Raw genomic sequence first — 17,789 nt, forward strand, 5'->3', positions numbered from 1 at the left:
ACTAAATTTTACATAGTTCACAAAAATTTGGGTGTCAGTTTTGTCAGAAAGATATGGTATACACCTGATGCTTAAAACCTAGATTTGTTTAATTTTGACGTAGAACACACCTAAACAAGTAAAATCTAACCTAAATATTACTTAAGTATTAAATTGGGGCTCATTGTTCTCCTAATATTGACAACAGAAAGTAACAGCAAGCAGCAATGGCACTGTAGTTTATGTCCCAAAGAAACAAAGCACATTTCAACACATTTTGATATATATTTATTCGTATAAGCCTCCATACCAACATCTCGTGCAAGGTTCTCAATGAAACGCTGTACATGACAGACAGAGGAGCGCGAGCGTTTGAGCGACGACGGGGAGATGATGGGCTCAGGAGACGCATCACGAGCTTGGGACCCAAGACACCATAAACCACCACCTTCATTCTTCATCGTACTAGTGTACAGGTCGACCGCTGGACTCATTTTGGCTCAGCTCCTTCTTTTTCAAGAACATATAACTTAAACTACAAGACTGTAGAGGTAATCTGACTATGCACTATATCTATGAACTGGGTTCCCTTAACAGATGTACTCACACATGCTAGTCCACCCCTGCTCTGAAATTACAGTGTTCTGCTGTTTATACCCTTTATAAGTGTCCTGAATTTTGATCTCAATTGCATAAGAACAGCCTCCAAAATGACAGTTGTATTGTTTTTTTGTTGTTTTTCCATCACTATCAGAACAGTGATTATGAAAATGAAGCCATTACGTGTAAAGCAGTAAAAATACTTAACACGTAATCATTTACGTGTAAATAATTTACACCATCAATTTACACCTTTTGATAACATGATCGCAGCACCTAGTGCAAGAGGAGGCGGGATGAAAGGATGAATGACGGGTGATGTCACCCCGCTATTAGGACAACGAAATCAAATGGAGGTCCAGCAGGGGGCAGTGGTGAGGCGGTGGGTGTGGGGGCGGGCGGGGCTAAGAGTCGTTGACGGACATGTTCTCCACTTTGGCCAGCAGGTCGGCGCCACCGGCGTGCTTCTTCTTCTTCTTCCCGCCCTCGTTTTGTTTCTTCTGCTTCTTGGTCACCTCTTGGTCAATGGGGGCTGGCTTCACAAACTTGATCATCTCCGTTAGGCCTAGATCAGAGGGGCACAGCAATTCAATAAACGTGTAGAGAACGCCAAATCAGATGGACAAAATTGACCGGCCATGCCGTCATACTTCTGAAACACATCTAGCCCCACACCAGCCCACTCTTCTGAGGGAGGTGCTACGCTCTGGTGCTCAGAGCTTCTCACGTTCTACTCATCTCACTTCAGGAACACGTTTGAGACTGCACATGTTCTCAGGTGTCTTGTTTCAACCACGTCTGCCCTGTGCATGTTATGCTGCTTCTAACACACTAACGTCAAACTTGGAGCCCATAAAGTGCCGTGTAATCTCATAAGATAATCTGCAAGCGGGTTAATTGACGTTTTGCATCATTTAAAGATGTTTGCAGGGTTTGACACATATAACACACTTTGGCAGATTGCATTAATCTAATTAAGCAAGCACATTCAAAGTAAAAAACGCCTTTGATCTAAAGAATAATTAACACTGTCTTTCGAGCCATGACACCCTATTAGGAGAATCCATAGACACTCATGTGGTGTATGTAGCAGCACAAGCCTTCAGAAGTTCTTCAGCCTGCAAATGCACGCTCACCTGGAGGCATGAAATCCCTGAGTGCCTCTGGAATGACGATGCCTTCTTCCGTTTGGTAGTTCTCCAGGATGGCACAAATTACGCGTGTGGTTGCACACATGGTAGCGTTGAGCATGTGGACAAACTCGGCCTTGACCACCACCAAGAAAAGAAAGGAAAAAACAAAAACAAGGGATTGTTAATTATTTTTAAAGCACAGTGTAGCTGTGTTTCAGACCGAAACATTTGTGACTGTAAATTGACCAATGTATTGTTTGACACCATCACAGTTTTGGCTACTTCACCAGTCTGGGCTCTTACCTTGTCCATCATTTTCTTGGTCTGACCGTAGCGGATACGCAGTCTTCTGGCCTGGTAGTCTGTGCAGTTGGAGCAGGACACCAGCTCCCTGTAGGCCTGTGAGCCCGGGAACCAGGCCTCCAGATCCAGCTTCTTACTGGCTGCGTGGTTCAGGGCGCCTTGAGGGACGGGTGAGAGACAGACAGCGGAGTCTCAACTCACTGGCGAAGCCCCAAAAGTGTGACGGGACGGTCCCGCAAAAAGCAGGGTGACGTGACCGGAGCTGCAGAGGCCGACAAGCTCAGAGGCGCTTGAAGAAGAAAGATCTACAAGACTAAACTGGAAAATACTCGTTCTGTTTACAAAAGGGGGGGAGGAAGCTTGCCAGTAGACAAGAAGGGGAACGGATTGTGCAGAGAGGAAGAATGCAAGCAAAAAGCAGACTGACCAGATACGATGTTGACGATGCGGTACGGGATTCCCAGTGACTGATAGAAGCTCTCTGCTGTTCCAATCATCTCATCAAACATCTCCCACGACTTGCCATCATGAGGAGAGGCATATACAAACTGCTCGATCTGTGGAAATTAACGGCATTTATTTGATCCACTGTCACAAAAGGATGAAATGATGTTGACGATATGCCGGCTTTACTTGGCGTATGCCAAGAAATTCTGGACGAAACCATCAAACTTTGGAGGAACGTTTTGCTCCTTTTCTGCTAAGCACCACCAACCTTCTCAAACTGGTGGACCCTGAAGATGCCTCGGGTGTCTCGGCCGTGAGAGCCCACCTCCTGCCTGAAGCAGGTGGACACGCCTGCGTAACGTATGGGGAGATCCTCCGGATTTAGCCACTCGTCTCTCAGGAAGGCTGCGATCGGCTGCTCTGAAGTAGCGATCAGATACTTCTCGTCTACGGTGGTGTCGTCCGACTTCTCGCTGCCTTTCCCAATAACCTTCAGGAGCACAGAACAATAAACCAATCACCAATCACTTTTGGACCTCTGGAAACCACAGCACCAATAAAAACATTACAGAAGCATCAAATCCTGTTAGTTTCTGATGGTCGGGAATAACCACCATCGGTCTCTAGCACAGAAATTACACTTATATGCGTTATAAGAAACATCCAATTAAAACCTGAATATCTACAAGCAAAGTAAAGTAAGCAATGTGTGGGACTCCGGGTCACACGAGCTGCGAACCTTGTACAGCTCCTCATCGAACTGGCTGAGCTGTGCGACCTCCTGCATGACCTCTTTACGCATGAAGAACGGCGTGTAGAGGAGGGTGTAGTTCTTGCTGTAGAGGATCCTCATGGCGTAGTTGATTAAAGCTTGCTCCAGGAAGACTAGAGGCCCCTAATGAAGATCAGAATTAAATCAGCATCAACAGAAAATATGAAGAGAATTTGTAGACAGTATTGCTCAACTTTCTCAGTGTGAGGGCTCAATCTCAAAAACACGATCGCAGATTCCTTTTTTCCCCTCCCAGACCCTAAATTTCTAGAACATTCTCCATGAGCCGTGTTATCCAGCCGAGCCCGTCCAATTAAACCAGGTGCCCTTGTAGCCTGCCAGGACCACCAGAGGTCTCAAAAGCAAAGCGGAGTGGAATAGATTTAGCAGATGCACATCTAGCAGGATGGGTTTTAAAGTACGTCGTCCGGTACGTTTCCAGAGTAAAGAGCTCAGGTGTGGAGTCATGAGCTGCTGGCGGCTGATCCACAGATCACGCACGCTGGACCGAACCGACTTAAGGGTGTCGGCCTGCGTGAGAGTACATGACCTGCAACTAATGCGGACGGGACGGCCATGGGCGTTCCACTGCTCCTCTACTAATGGGACTTGACGTTCATCGTGTTTATGTTTTACGCAGAAGTGCATAACAGACTCGCAAACATCATCAAACACTTCACGCCAGCGAATGGTAGAAAAGGCTTTTAAAATGTCAGCAGCAGTAAAAAGCAACAAAACTGAACAGATTTCAAGGGAATTAGATGCAACATTTTCTTACATAAAAAACAAACCTTCAGGAAATATCCTCTACTTCCGGCTACAATGGCCCCTTTCTCTCCTTCATATCCGTCCACCATGACGACCAGGTCCACGTGAGAGTACTTCTTCTGCACCGTGCAGTCACCCCAGGTCCGCTCCACCTTATTATCCACATCCTTTAAGAGAAGTGTCCAGTCAGGTGCATTCACCAGCAGACCAGCCCCGCCCCTGCCCCACAGGGCTGTCACTGGTGTGGAAACAGTACTGTAGGCAGTCCGACATTATACAAAATAACACAAACATCAACCCAGTATGGAGCTGCTTTCACGTCAAAAGGAATTGCACGTAAACGCAACAACGCAAGTTTCGCAAATGCAATCCCTATATTACAACTTCAAACCTTAAACTACGTCTTTACAACGCTCACTTGGTGATTGCAAGTGGCACAATTTAAGAACTTTCATGCTACTTTTTACAAGTCGCTGATTGCTAATGCGTCACTTGAAGCTGCAAGGCCGATTCCAATCAAGTGGTTCAACAAGTGCGTATAATTTGGCGACTACGGTGCGCTCTCTGAAGAGAGGAAGGTCCCGCCTCTCCTCACAACTCCCCGCAGCTTCCCATTAGCATTCAGCTCATTTAAACATTATTCTGGTTCGGTTCAAAGGGCCAGTACAGAGGAAAACAACTCCAATAATGAATTGAGAAATAGAAATGGCTCCATCTCGGCTCCGGGACTGTGAAAGCTCACCTCATCGTTGCTAATAGGAACGGACGGGTGCAGGAGGTTACCGATCTCCCTCAGGTGCTCGAAGCGCTCCGTCTCCAGCTTCAACCTGTCCACGTCCGTCCTCTGAATGGCCTCGTCCACCAGCAGACGGACCTTCTTGATCTGGGTCACGGTCAGAGGCTGGCGGGGACAAGACCGATTAGGGACACAGAGCCCATGGACAGGGGACTCATGCATGAACCAGTTAGGAATACAGAGCCCATGGACGGGGGAGTCGCAGATGGACCAGTTAGGGACACAGAGCCCATGGACGGGGGACTCACGCATGGACCAGTTTGCTGGATTTGGGGCTGTCTGTGTAGTGACTAAGACTTGGCATTTGAGATGTGAAATCTGGAAACTAAAAGCCCTGAATAAAAAAAACAATGAGGGAACTAAACACTGGCTCCTTCTTCAGGAGGACATTTTCTACCACAATACTATTATTATTGCAATTGTATCAAGAGAACTACGAGTGAACGTAGTGTTTAATAGGGTTCGCAAGTGATGGTGCTAACGAGTCATGCCCATTTTCATAACTGAATAAGACTGACCGATAATGTGTCTGCTGTGATTGCCTCCAAGTTCTGGACCTCTTCTGGAAGAGTCTCATCCTCTCCGACCGGCTCTTTTTTCTGGTCAAAGTGAAAGAAAAACAGGCAAAAACATTGTAATGAATACACAGCCAACTGGACAGTGGAAACTGAAGCTGAAGTTATCCATCAGCAAACCTGGATCAACTGCCCAACCAGGGCAGCAAAGCCCTCTGTAGGGTCTACCAACACAGTTTTAATATACAAAATCTGCCCCTGGACAATTCAAATAAATAACCAGTTCTGGAAACACACTGCCCAACCAGGGCGGCTGGTTCCAGCAGCTAAATTATAACAAACGCCTGCTAAACACACAGAGGAGCAAACACACAGGCACGTGCTTAATTCAAGATAACAGTGTACATATTCTGTAAAACATACAATGTTTAAAACACGTGTCAAGGGGGGAAAACTATGATGGCTAAGGCTTCTTTTATTTTTACTGAAACATTTTAATAATTACGATTGTTTCTTACCTTCATTTTCTCACCAATAGACTTGCTGCATAAATTCTTTGTCTTGTTGAGATTATCAGTGGCGAAGCGACCTGATAGAGGATATTAAACCATTATAAACACATTACAAACTATGACCGGTACTCTTAGAACACCTAGCAAAGGGCAAAGAGACAGACACAGGCCACCTTCATGCTCACAGTAGGTACTATTTAGTACAAATAGACCATAAATTCAATAGAGCCATAAATACTTCACAGCTAAAAGAATAAACCTTTCCACTTGCCTCAATGGTCATAACATTTCGTAATATATGTATTATAATGTATTTATAATGTATCTGTAACTATAACATACTAACATGGAATCAGATGTTAAAAGAAAATATGAACTGGTTCAATCACCTTGAAATGAAATATAGGCTTAATGATACAATAATCCATAATGTGATTTCTGTTCACTGGTTTATGAGACAAAACGTGCTGGTGTTTTGTTGAATATTATTAAGAGTTTATACTATGACGAAGAATATTGACAAACTGATTTTAAACTGAACCTGGGGTTTTTCAGGTTTATGCTGAGTAGTGTAGCTTATGATACATTACAAAGGCCATATCTTAGATTATAAAGAATACATCATACAGATGTTTAAGGACAACCTTGTTATATTCAATTCATGTACATCCTTAAAACTAAGAAAGCTCACTGATATTCCTAAAAGGACAAACACAAATGAAGCGACCCTTCCCAGGTGACTACAACTGTGATTATTTTGAGAATTTATATTAAATATAAATATACATTTTGTTCAGTCATGTCACTGCAGGAGTTGGAATTAATTTCACCTGACAGTCTTCAATGACCGACTACGCACTAAAATGAATTAATTGCTAACAAAATACTTGTGCACATCGCATGGACCAGATGATGGAGACGTGCTGCGGTCATACAGACCGTGTGTCATTTTCTACACACAAGGCACATGTCGGTTAAGCCCAAGTGTTCGCTAATTATCAAATTGTTAGGATTAGAGGACAGGACTATTGGAGGACAGGACTATTATAGGTCTGGACTATTGGAGGACAGGACTATTATAGGTCTGGACTATTGGAGGACAGGACTATTATAAGTCTGGACTATTGGAGGACATGACTATTATAGGACAGGACTATTGGAGGACATATCTATGAGAGGACAGGACTATTATAGGACAGGACTATTGGAGGACAGGACTATTATAGGTCTGGACTATTGGAGGACAGGACTATTATAAGTCTGGACTATTATAGGACAGGACTATGAGACCATTTCGCGCATGATTCATATCCAGTTTCATTGAACCAAAGTGATTGCATCAGACAGCCGCGCTGTGACGACGCCACATTGGGCCGGGTTTACTGTATTCTCATTAAATAAACACCCGAGTTGTAGTTTTAATATGTTTACTCGTTTAATCCCGTACATTGTGAGTAAATACTGTTCATATAAAGAAAGGAAAATAAGACGCCACAGCCGTCCAGATGGCTAGCAGGCTAGGCTAAGCGCCCCTCTATGCTAGCTAGCCGTGTTGCTAACCGGCAGCTAGTCAGCGAGCAGCATCTCGTGTGTTTTAATAAAAACAGCGAAGCCACGGAGGTACACCACTCGCTGTCCCGCTCACAGTGTTTTATTAGTACAATCTCGTGCCATTTGCGGACTAAGTGGTGCATCGCTGTGTGTGTAATCGCCAGGTTGGTGGCTAACCGGGTTAGCCAGCTCGCGAGGCCGTGCGCGTGCGCGCGCGTGTGGCAGCGGCGCGAGACTCACACTTTCTCCACTCCGCGTCGGCTCGCACCAGTTTATCCACCAGGGACACATCTTTGAACCGTTTCCTCTGCGTCTCCCTCACAATTTCTGGATCGCCGCCTTTGTCCGTGCGGAACAGGTCTAGGTCGAGAACCATGGCGCTGGGCTGTCAGCGGTAGTGCGGACTGGGTTGCGTGGACGGACGGGGTAAATACAGTCGGTGGAAATACCTCTTCCGGCTGCGCCTGGAAACGATGTCAGTCTTATCTGGAAACCACTCCCCCTCCCAGTTCCAGTCCAACTCCCAGACCCACTCCCCCTCCCAGTCCCAGTCCTAATCTCACTCCCACTCCCCCTCCCAGTCCCAGTCCTAATCTCACTCCCACTCCCCCTCCCAGTCCTAATCTCACTTCCACTCCCCCTCCCAGTCCTAATCTCACTTCCACTCCCCCTCCCAGTCCTAATCTCACTCCCACTCCCCCTCCCAGTCCTAATCTCACTCCCACTCCCCCTCCCAGTCCTAATCCCACTCCCACTCCCCCTCCCAGTCCTAATCTCACTTCCACTCCCCCTCCCAGTCCTAATCTCACTCCCACTCCCCCTCCCAGTCCTAATCCCACTCCCAAGCCCACTCCCCCTCCCAGTCCCACGCCCAGTCCCCTCTCCCAGTCCCAGTAAATATAAATAACGTTGTCTGTTTGTTTTGTAGAAGGAGCCACAAAAATAGTCTACATTTATTTTGGTCCTATGATGATATAATCAGCAATTGACAATTATTTATCCTTCACTTAAGTGTTACAATGCCAGGATATTATTATGCCCACAGTGTAAACCTGGGAATGTGACCTGGGAAGAATAATGTTCAATTGAACTGTTACAGAAAATATTTTCATATATAATATAAAGTGATAAAGTGTTCATGAGTCCAAATGTTTTTGTGAGTTAATCCAAATTTCATGACTGTGTTCTGTACGGGGTTGTTAGCAGCACAGCTCTCTCATCTGTATTTTTCATTCCATAACAACGCAATCCATTGCTCTCTGACAGCCTATGCTGTTTATTCTGTGGAATACTTAAATTTATCTATAAAAAACTTCTGTATTCACAATTTGATGTGATTATTTAATATAATGCATTTTACTTTAGTTTTAACAATCGTCAGGAAAAATCATGCTACAGCAAAAAGTTTATATCGTTAACCTTTTGACAGTTTTATGACTGATCAGTTAATTAGTGAAAATAAATATCCTTTACAGTCCACTGACATGTTTTCCTGGGTCAAGAACTGTACATCACAAGGATACAATACTGTCGAGTAAACAGTGACATTCAAATACATTTGTGTTGTTTAGTTGATATATCAACTAAATACATAGATTTTATAACAAAAAGTGAATATAATGTATATATTCTAATATTGTTCTCATGGCCTGCTAGCTAACCCGCCCTTGTTTAACTCTCATGGTTCCTCTTCATCTCTCCATCCTGCATACTTCAGTTTATTTATGAATAGATCAAATTCCTTTGACCAAAGTGACACAAGCAGCAGCTATTGAAAAACCATCTCAATAAAACGAGTCTGTCTGGCATGTCTGGTATTTGTCCGTGTCTACGTCTCTTTTGGGAGCGTTCTCTCGTAACCTTTCTCCCTGCTCTCCGGCCAGCGTGCGGATATGGACTATAACCTTCACAGTTTTTATTTACAGTCCACATGGTTCTTCTTATTTCCATGACATGGTAGCCACATTTCACATGATCCTCTCCTGAACACTAAGCAGTGAACAAGACCTTAGCGTCCTGAATAGCCCGGAGCAAAGCAGCCCCGGCTGGGAGTTCGGCGTACGCGTTGTCCGAGATGTTCGTTAACTGGAGGTAGGTGCCCGGCTTCTGCAGCGCCACTCCATGGAGATGAGAGAAGAGCAAAGCCAGGTCTTCTGGTAGAGCGTAGCGTGAAGCCAAGCTCAAGATGCTCGCCCCGTCCCACTCCTGCGAGTACTCGAAAACAGCAGTCATGTATTTGTAGAGATCCTTGCAAAGGGCTTTGGCACGACAGATCTCCTCCCCAACCATGGCCAGGATGGCTGGAGAGGTGTTCTCCGCAGGGTCCTCCTCACTCCATCTCTGCTGTTTCTGATTCAAGCCCCTGGAGCAGATGACCAGCACAAAGTCGCTCTCCTTCATCCTCTTCCAGTGCCAGCCCACAAGCCCCTCCTCCATGACACCTAAGGTATCCCACAAGTCCAAGTGGACCTAAGTAATGTCAAGGTCAAAAACGTCAGTCATCACTCCCTCACTCATTATCAATACACAATAATTAATTATCTCGATAATGTTCCTCAGCATCGCGAAGGTCTAACATGCATCTTATTTTGGCTATGTTTTTATATGACTGAATGACTGAATGATGATGATGAATGAATGAATGAATGATTGATGCAATTGTTGTGAATTATGGTTACATTACACACATGTATAGGCCTATACCAAGACTTGCGTTAAAGAACAGTACACAACAGAGTAACACAGGCTTCAGTGTTTCTGAGTCTGACAGAGCTCACAGGTATAACTGTGTATCATCTATGTGAAAATGAATGCCATGTTTTCAGATTGCATGTCCCAAGTGCTATATGTAAAAGAATCCCAATAAGAGACCAAACCAGACCCTTCTTACGCCATTGACAGGCTGCTAAACTAACGGTTAAACATATTTCATTACTTACTACTGAGCTTTGGAGGAATTAAAAAATCTTTAATGGCATCATCATTTATTAATTTACATACAGTCTTATATAAGAACCTTGTTTACCTTCATTTACCTTCATACACTCAAGACCATCTGTCAGAGAGAGCTGCCCCCCCCCCCCCCCCCCCACAGACATGATTACATCATAATTCAGTAACATGAGTTATGGACGTTGGGACTCGTTGGTGGCCCCGATGAGGTGAGGTACCATCTCAACCCTCCAGGGTCATCAAGCCAAGGCCTCCTTGTTCCTCCGGTCCACCAGATGTGCCATCACCCTTGACATAGGTGTCCTAAGTTATCACTATTGACGCAGGTGTCCTAAGTTATCACTATTGACGCAGGTGTTCTAAGCTGTCACTTCTGACGCAGGCGCCCTAATCTACAGATAGGCTACACTAAGGAAGGTCTGCCTTCCACTTGCTAAGGCTGTTCACATACACCATTAGATTACTACAGTGAGGGAGAGGGGGAGAGAGAGAGAGAGAGAGTCTACAAGCACTACTCACTACTAAAAGCGATCAATACATACACGTATACTGATAAATATGAAGACAGAAAGACCAAATATGAATATTTGCCACCACAATATTTACTGATTTAGATAAGAACCCAGTTGTCTGGCCACCTCCATCATCAACGGCAGTATTTCATTTTGTCCTGTTGTGACGTTGAGTTAATCCCTCAGGTGGGCGTGGCCAATTAGGGAACCCAACACCTGAGGGTCGGTTGTCTGTCCATATGTGTCTTGTCTTTGTACCAGCTAAGTGCTGGTTATTGTATCCTTCATTTGGATTATGTCATGGGTTTTGTGGTGATGCACTTTATTCATTAAATCTTCCATCTTCCCTGAGACAGGCGTGACCGATTCCTTCTTTATTTACACTCCCTCACCCATCACACCATTGATCTTACTTATGTCTGAAAAATTATGCAAATTAAGCAAGCACTGCTATCGTGTTATACTTATTAATATTAAAATATATTAATTCAAGCTCCCTTGTCAACCACCATTGCACTGATGCTTTTACCTGAGTGGCCATGTGCTTTTGCAGGAAGGTCGCCAAGTGCAAGACTACTCTGATGTGGGCGGGGCCATCATTACTGGAATAGCAAATCAGGAGCTGGGGTGGGTGGGTGCGGCTGGTCAGCTCAACGAACTGCCGCTCATCCAGGGATTTATCATAATATTCTTCGATGATCTCTGAGGGAACACATGATACTTGTAAAACATATATAACAACTTAGATATCAGTTTCCTTACATGTATGCATATTTAAACTAATTTAGAGAGGAGGAGAAAATTCAGCAGTCACCTGGACTTCTCTCCCGCTTCGCTGCTGGTCTTCTCAGTTTCTTCTGGCAGAGAAGAACAAAGCCAGCTGTCACAGAGACAGCTACAGGAAGACTGAGACATAGGATTATCAACCTGGCTGAACCTGCAGCCTCTGGAGGGTGGAGGGGGGTGTAGGGGGAGAGGGAACACCTCTTGAGTACATCCCATTACACAACACTATTTCAAAGTTCATCATCCAGAGGACTTCATGTTTCAAAAGGTAAAACATTCACAATATTAAAAATGTTTTTACTCAGTTATACCACTAAAGGTTTAATCAATAAAATCGACACATTCTTAATATTAGTTTACCTTTTGAATTATTGTGTACTTCAACAAAGAATGATTTCCTAACTGCATCCACAATATCTGCAGCAATCTAAAAAAAAAAGAGAAATACAACTATATTATAATGTCTAATACATTATAGCATATAGTCATTTAAAAACATATTTTTACCCATCATTTGAGTTGCAAAATACAGTTACCCGTTATCTATAAGAACGTGATTAATGTGCAACCATGGTGGACAGTGCTCTGTCTTTCCTACTGTTGCAAAAGTTGTCGCTTTTTTTTAACAAAAGAACTGAAACACTCAAAAGGTTGATGTTAGTCCTGTCAGTACAGTCTTCAAACACACAAAAAGTCTCTCCATCACTCAAACTACTGCACAGTAACAGAGGGGGTATGTGCTAGAGTTGTAAAGAACACAAGGCGATACAGCACCTTAACTTAAGACCTACTTCACATGTGTAGTTGGTCCCCGTGTGTAGACCGAGCCATCGGAAGGTGTGATGCGTTCGGTTTATACGGAGGTCCTACGTGAAGAAACGAAGATGTCCATTACATCAAATAAAATCATCTCCAGAGTCATAATTAAAACATCCCATTATGATTATTCAGAATTTACATTTACATTTAAGGCACTTAGCCAACGCTCTTGTCCAGAGCGACTTACAAAGTGCTTTGCATCTGTTCACAGAATTCATCCTAGATAATAGAATTACAGCAAAACATTTTTCACTAATAGAATGGTTGTTGTTGATAACTGTTGGTCTTTTTGCCAGATTTGTGCAGTAAAACCCCTACAGGATGGACGAACTGGTAGGTGTGTGAGCCACTTCCAAAGCATGTGGAGAAATAGCGACTGATTCCGAAGTCCTCAGGCGCAAGGTTGAACGTCACCACAATGTCTTGGTGTTGCTGATGGACTTCCACATGCCTGGGATACCAGTCTTTAAAGTCAGCAAACAAACAGACACAGGACACAGAGAATACTGAACACTACACTCAATAAGAAAAGATGTCTGTGCCTAAATCAACAAAAATAAATCAGAATTTTCATCAGCAGTAACAATGAATCTTACCTCTTTTGCAGCGTTCCAACCCATTTTTCTCAGGGCATGCTGTGAGAAGTAACAAAATAAAAACTTTAAATGTCACTTGCCTGGACTTATTTAATAATTGTGATAATAATTGTAGCTTTGGTGAGAAGTAGCTTTTCTCAACTAAATGAGAAAACTACAAAATAATTTTAAATCTAATGCTGCGCAGTCTGAAAAAGAAATCGGATTCAATTAGGTGTGTGTGTGTGTGTGTGTGTGTCACACAAGCCCTTACAGCGGGTGAAGAACAGTCTGCTACTGTAGAACTTGTCCCATGGTTCAGGGACAGGTAGAGCCTGGACAGTGACAGTGTACTGAACACCCAGAGACAGGTGTGAGAACACGTCTGAATAATACACCTTCAGGGGCAGAAGACAAAGGAGGAGAAGGTCACATCCATCCTAATAGTGTTTAAAGATTTGTCTTGGGGGGCAAAAACTGTTAACGCATTAACTATTTAATGCACTTTGATGGATTTATGATTATATGTTGAAACAGCAATGCCAGGAGGACATGGTTGTGATTAAAGGGTAATGTCGTCACTGACACAGATAGTGATGTGATAAACTCGTGATGTCATGAAGGTGCACGTGTTGCCTGGTGAGGCGCTACATCGGCGCACCCTTTTTGCATGGACAGCGGAGAGTGAGACGTTGTTTTGAAGGAGGTAGAGCTGGCAGGTGACCAGCGTCCCTCCTAAAGCCTGCAGAGAGACCTGGAAACCTTGCAGAAAGGCGATACCTGCAGAGCACAAACAGGACACCGTAGAAACAGACATTACACCAGCATAATAGTAATGGGTTTCATTTACAGTACACAGTGTGTCTCAGGCCCGAGGTTGCTCCAACAATACAGAGGACAAAAAAAATCTACTTTTTACAGGAGGAAAGTTGAGGATTAAAAAAGTTTGTTTTCATTTGGGCTGTAAATGTGAGGGAACGTGAGATGAAGAGATGTTGAGATTGTAGTAACGTCTCTAATTTTGGGGCCATGGGACTGAAAAAACCTGACGAATAATTGACGAGCACCAGAGGAGCGAGGCACACAGTCAGGGCAGACAGTCTAAACGTTTGGATAAATAAGAAGGTGTAATATAGAGTGAAGATTTGTACAGGAGGAGTTTAAACTGAAAGGATAATCACACACGCTAGCCACTTTAGGCCTACAGAATAGCCAGACACTGTAGGCATGATTGATTGATTGACTGATTGATTGATTTGTACCTTACTGATCCCTTTATGAGGTTTCCTTCAGAAAAATTATGGCTCCAGGAGCAACATAATTAGTGATGATGATGATGATTAGATAATGATAATTATAATACAATCATATAATACAATCATATAGTATAGTGAGATATATATATAATATAATATATATAATATATATATAATATACTTATACACAGAAAATACTTATATATAAGTGAATAGAATTGAATAAAGTTATTGCACATCATTATTGGACTTCTTGTCCAGTTGTGCTGTGGTGATTGTAGGAGTCTCTATTGTAGCAGTCGAAACAACCTCTAAAGAGACCTTGGTTGTCTGATAATAAATGGCTACATAAATGGAAAAGCCTATCTGGAAAAAACACTGTCAATTAACCTGAATATTCAAGCAATGTGTATTTAATTTACCAAACAACACGCCTCACAGTGTAGGCACATGTTGTTGTGATTACCGTAATGGCTTGGACTCCATGACACAACAACGGCGTCGTATCTGGGGTCCTGACTGTCCACAAAGTCAACACTGATATTTCGCGGAGCTTCTACGTAGTGCTTGCAGGTCTGAGGGGTCTGGTGCCCTAAAAAAGAATGACATGGCCACGGTACACAGCCTGGCCCAGGTGGTCACATGATCAGAACCGCAGGTCATGGACAGGTATGAAGGATCACTGCTCTGTTATAGAAATCTCAGTCCCGTTAGACTATAAAAACTCAGAACAGCTTGTGCACAGATTTTATAGGCTGTAACTTTTGGGAAAACAGGAAATTAAATGAGTGAAACCTGGAAAAGCAATAATGAACAAGGCTACTGCATTTAAACTCATTAAAAAGACTCTCCTGGAAATGTAAACACTGCCTAACAGAGTTTTTATATCAAGAGCTAAAACGAACACCGCTGTGCTAAATGTTTGTAAGAAATTTCATTTCCTATTAGTTGAAACTTGTCCCAAAATGAAAAAGTGAAGAAGAGAATGAAAAGGTGCCTTGGAGGTCATTTCTGAACATGACTGCAGCTACATCATCAAGATCCTCCATCAGACTCCATTATCAAGCTGCTGTAATCTACTTCTCATACCCCATCATTTAGAGGTTTACAACACCATTAATCCTGTCCCTAACCCCATCCCCAAGAAAATTAGAGTGAGCTGCTGATGTCATACACACTTCACACTACCCTGGGGCACCTGGTCAAACTGCTGATCACATGTATAACAAACCTCACTGCCAGGCAGATATTTGTGGATTGTAGCTCAGCATTTTAACATGGTCATCCCATTCAAAGTGCTCCAAAAACAGCGAGATCTGAGACTCACTGCCAACCTGTGAAGCTGGGACCTGCATTTCCTCACCTGCAAACATGAAACACCTTTACACCATGATCTTCAACACACTCAGGGTAGTGGTCTAGGGTGCAGTGCCCCACTCAGGGTAGTGGTCTAGGGTGCAGTGCCCCACTCAGGGTAGTGGTCTAGGGTGCAGTGCCCCACTCAGGGTAAGGGTCTAGGGTGCAGTGCCCCACTCAGGGTAGTGGTCTAGGGTGCAGTGCCCCACTCAGGGTAAGGGTCTAGGGTGCAGTGCCCCACTCAGGGTAGTGGTCTAGGGTGCAGTGCCCCACTCAGGGTAAGGGACTAGGGTGCAGTGCCCCACTCAGGGTAAGGGACTAGGGTGCAGTGCCCCACTCAGGGTAGTGGTCTAGGGTGCAGTGCCCCACTCAGGGTAGTGGTCTAGGGTGCAGTGCCCCACTCAGGGTAAGGGACTAGGGTGCAGTGCCCCACTCAGGGTAAGGGACTAGGGTGCAGTGCCCCACTCAGGGTAAGGGACTAGGGTGCAGTGCCCCACTCAGGGTAAGGGACTAGGGTGCAGTGCCCCACTCAGGGTAAGGGACTAGGGTGCAGTGCCCCACTCAGGGTAGTGGTCTAGGGTGTAGACCTCATCACTTTTCCTCACTTTACTATAAGCTCATCACACTTCTCCAGATCTACACGAAAGATCTGGCTAAGTACGAGAAGCAGCTCAGATGTCTACCATGCCACACACACACACACCTGCTGCACACGTCTGAACATTCAGCCTGGCACCTCACACAGTGTTCACGTCAGTTACCTCCAAAAAGCCCAGCAGACGCAGATCCGAGTGTGGTCTGGACGTCCTCCTTACTGATTCTGCAGAACTCACAGCCTTGGGCTCCCTTGGCATACAGGACATAGACGTGAGTCACGTTGGGGTAAACACAGATGTCCAAGACCCACTAGTAGAAGACTAGTGGACATCACTGTCTTCTAGGACTGTGACCTCCACTCAAAACTGCTAACAGCAGGTAATGAAGTGAAATCGGCATAAAGCCTTAAAAACATTCCACATGTGCCTATGAAATGAAAGCAAAGCACTATTCATCATAAACAAACCACAGGACCAAAGTGAGTTCATCACTGACCACTTGACTGGAAGAAAATTGCATATTTGTTTAGTTTACCCAAACGAATCGATTACTGCGTGTTCAACAGCACATCCAGAAAAGTACACACACAGTCTTAATAAACCAATTATCAGCATGCGTGTGCTGCCTAACGCAACTTTAAGCAAAAAGCATCAAGGTTCATGCCCAGAGTGGAGACAGTGAGAGTCCTTACACTGGGTGTTTTAAAAGGACCAGCAAAGGACAAACAAGAAAAAGCATTAAGGTCAAGAATTCTAAATTTCCAAGTTCTTTTTTGCTAATTTTGCTATTGAACTTCCACAATCACTAAATCAGTGTCAACCTTTAACATTTTGCATCCTACTTTTAAAGTGGCATTAAACTCTTAGTAATCTTATTCCAAAAAATGTAATGCAAAAATATTCTTCTATCAAAAGCAAAGAGCATCATTATGAACTTCAAAGGCACATCTAATTGTACGTGTAAACATTTTTGTTGCGGAGATCTCCGTGTTGAAGCACGCTTACCTGCTGCACACACTGCAGAGTGCAGTTGCGAGGTCTAAAAGCCGTCCTGCCCCGCTCGGATCTCACCGGCACGCCGACCGACACCAGTAAAGCGAGAGACAGGAGTCCCTGCCACATCCTGGACGTCCTGCGTCACTGTCGCGGCCTTCAGCTGCCGTCGGGCGCAGGACGGTTTCCCGAGTGAACCCAGAAGGGAGCGAGCGTGGTACGAGTGGGGCCAGACGAGAACGAGACGAGAACGAGGCGAGAACGAGGCGAGAGAGAGAACGGCGGGGAAGATAAAGAGAGGGCAAGAGAAAGAAGGAAGGGCAGGGGGAGTGGTGGCCTGGGGTGGAGGTGTCTCTGGCAGTCACGGCAAGTCTTGTTACTCCAGCAGCTCGGAGGGGCTGAACTTTTCCTTTCTTGGAACGACACCAAGCTAAAAAGTCAGCGTTTCCAGGACCTTTGCCAGCTGGATACCAGCAGAACTCGGCACGTGTAAAACTGAAGTCCTTCAATGCACCCAAAACAAGACTCTTAGGTTTTAGCCTTCTGGCCTTAAAAACACCAATAAAAC

At 44.4% G+C, this 17,789-nt stretch overlaps 2 protein-coding genes across 3 annotated transcripts; both read right to left on the reverse strand.

Annotated features, from left to right (window-relative positions):
* Window positions 1-244: 244 nt before the first annotated feature.
* Window positions 245-7,856, reverse strand: sars1 (seryl-tRNA synthetase 1). The gene is made up of 11 exons (XM_076984117.1): window positions 7,617-7,856; window positions 5,832-5,902; window positions 5,317-5,397; window positions 4,745-4,903; window positions 4,026-4,169; window positions 3,202-3,357; window positions 2,731-2,952; window positions 2,443-2,572; window positions 2,016-2,173; window positions 1,716-1,845; window positions 245-1,144 (listed from the first exon to the last, which is right to left on the reverse strand). The coding sequence occupies exons 1-11, from the start codon at window positions 7,750-7,752 to the stop codon at window positions 984-986; spliced, it is 1,548 nt and encodes a 515-aa protein (XP_076840232.1). The 5' UTR covers window positions 7,753-7,856; the 3' UTR covers window positions 245-983.
* A 504-nt stretch (window positions 7,857-8,360) lies between these two features.
* LOC143484909 (interleukin-17 receptor D) lies at window positions 8,361-17,588 on the reverse strand. 2 transcript variants are annotated; one of them, XM_076983966.1, is made up of 12 exons: window positions 17,234-17,588; window positions 16,394-16,478; window positions 14,743-14,868; window positions 13,682-13,800; window positions 13,295-13,418; window positions 13,042-13,080; window positions 12,764-12,909; window positions 12,418-12,492; window positions 11,987-12,053; window positions 11,655-11,786; window positions 11,370-11,542; window positions 8,361-9,845 (listed from the first exon to the last, which is right to left on the reverse strand). In XM_076983966.1, the coding sequence occupies exons 1-12, from the start codon at window positions 17,348-17,350 to the stop codon at window positions 9,366-9,368; spliced, it is 1,683 nt and encodes a 560-aa protein (XP_076840081.1). In that variant the 5' UTR covers window positions 17,351-17,588; the 3' UTR covers window positions 8,361-9,365. The 2 variants fall into 2 exon arrangements, with proteins under 2 accessions (XP_076840081.1, XP_076840080.1); XM_076983965.1 differs by having other exon boundaries at window positions 8,364-9,845; window positions 14,743-14,901; window positions 17,234-17,587.
* Between the last annotated feature and the right edge of the window lie 201 nt (window positions 17,589-17,789).

The sequence above is a fragment of the Brachyhypopomus gauderio genome, chromosome 21, assembly GCF_052324685.1.
Source record: "Brachyhypopomus gauderio isolate BG-103 chromosome 21, BGAUD_0.2, whole genome shotgun sequence".
NCBI classification, from domain to species: Eukaryota; Metazoa; Chordata; class Actinopteri; order Gymnotiformes; family Hypopomidae; genus Brachyhypopomus; species Brachyhypopomus gauderio.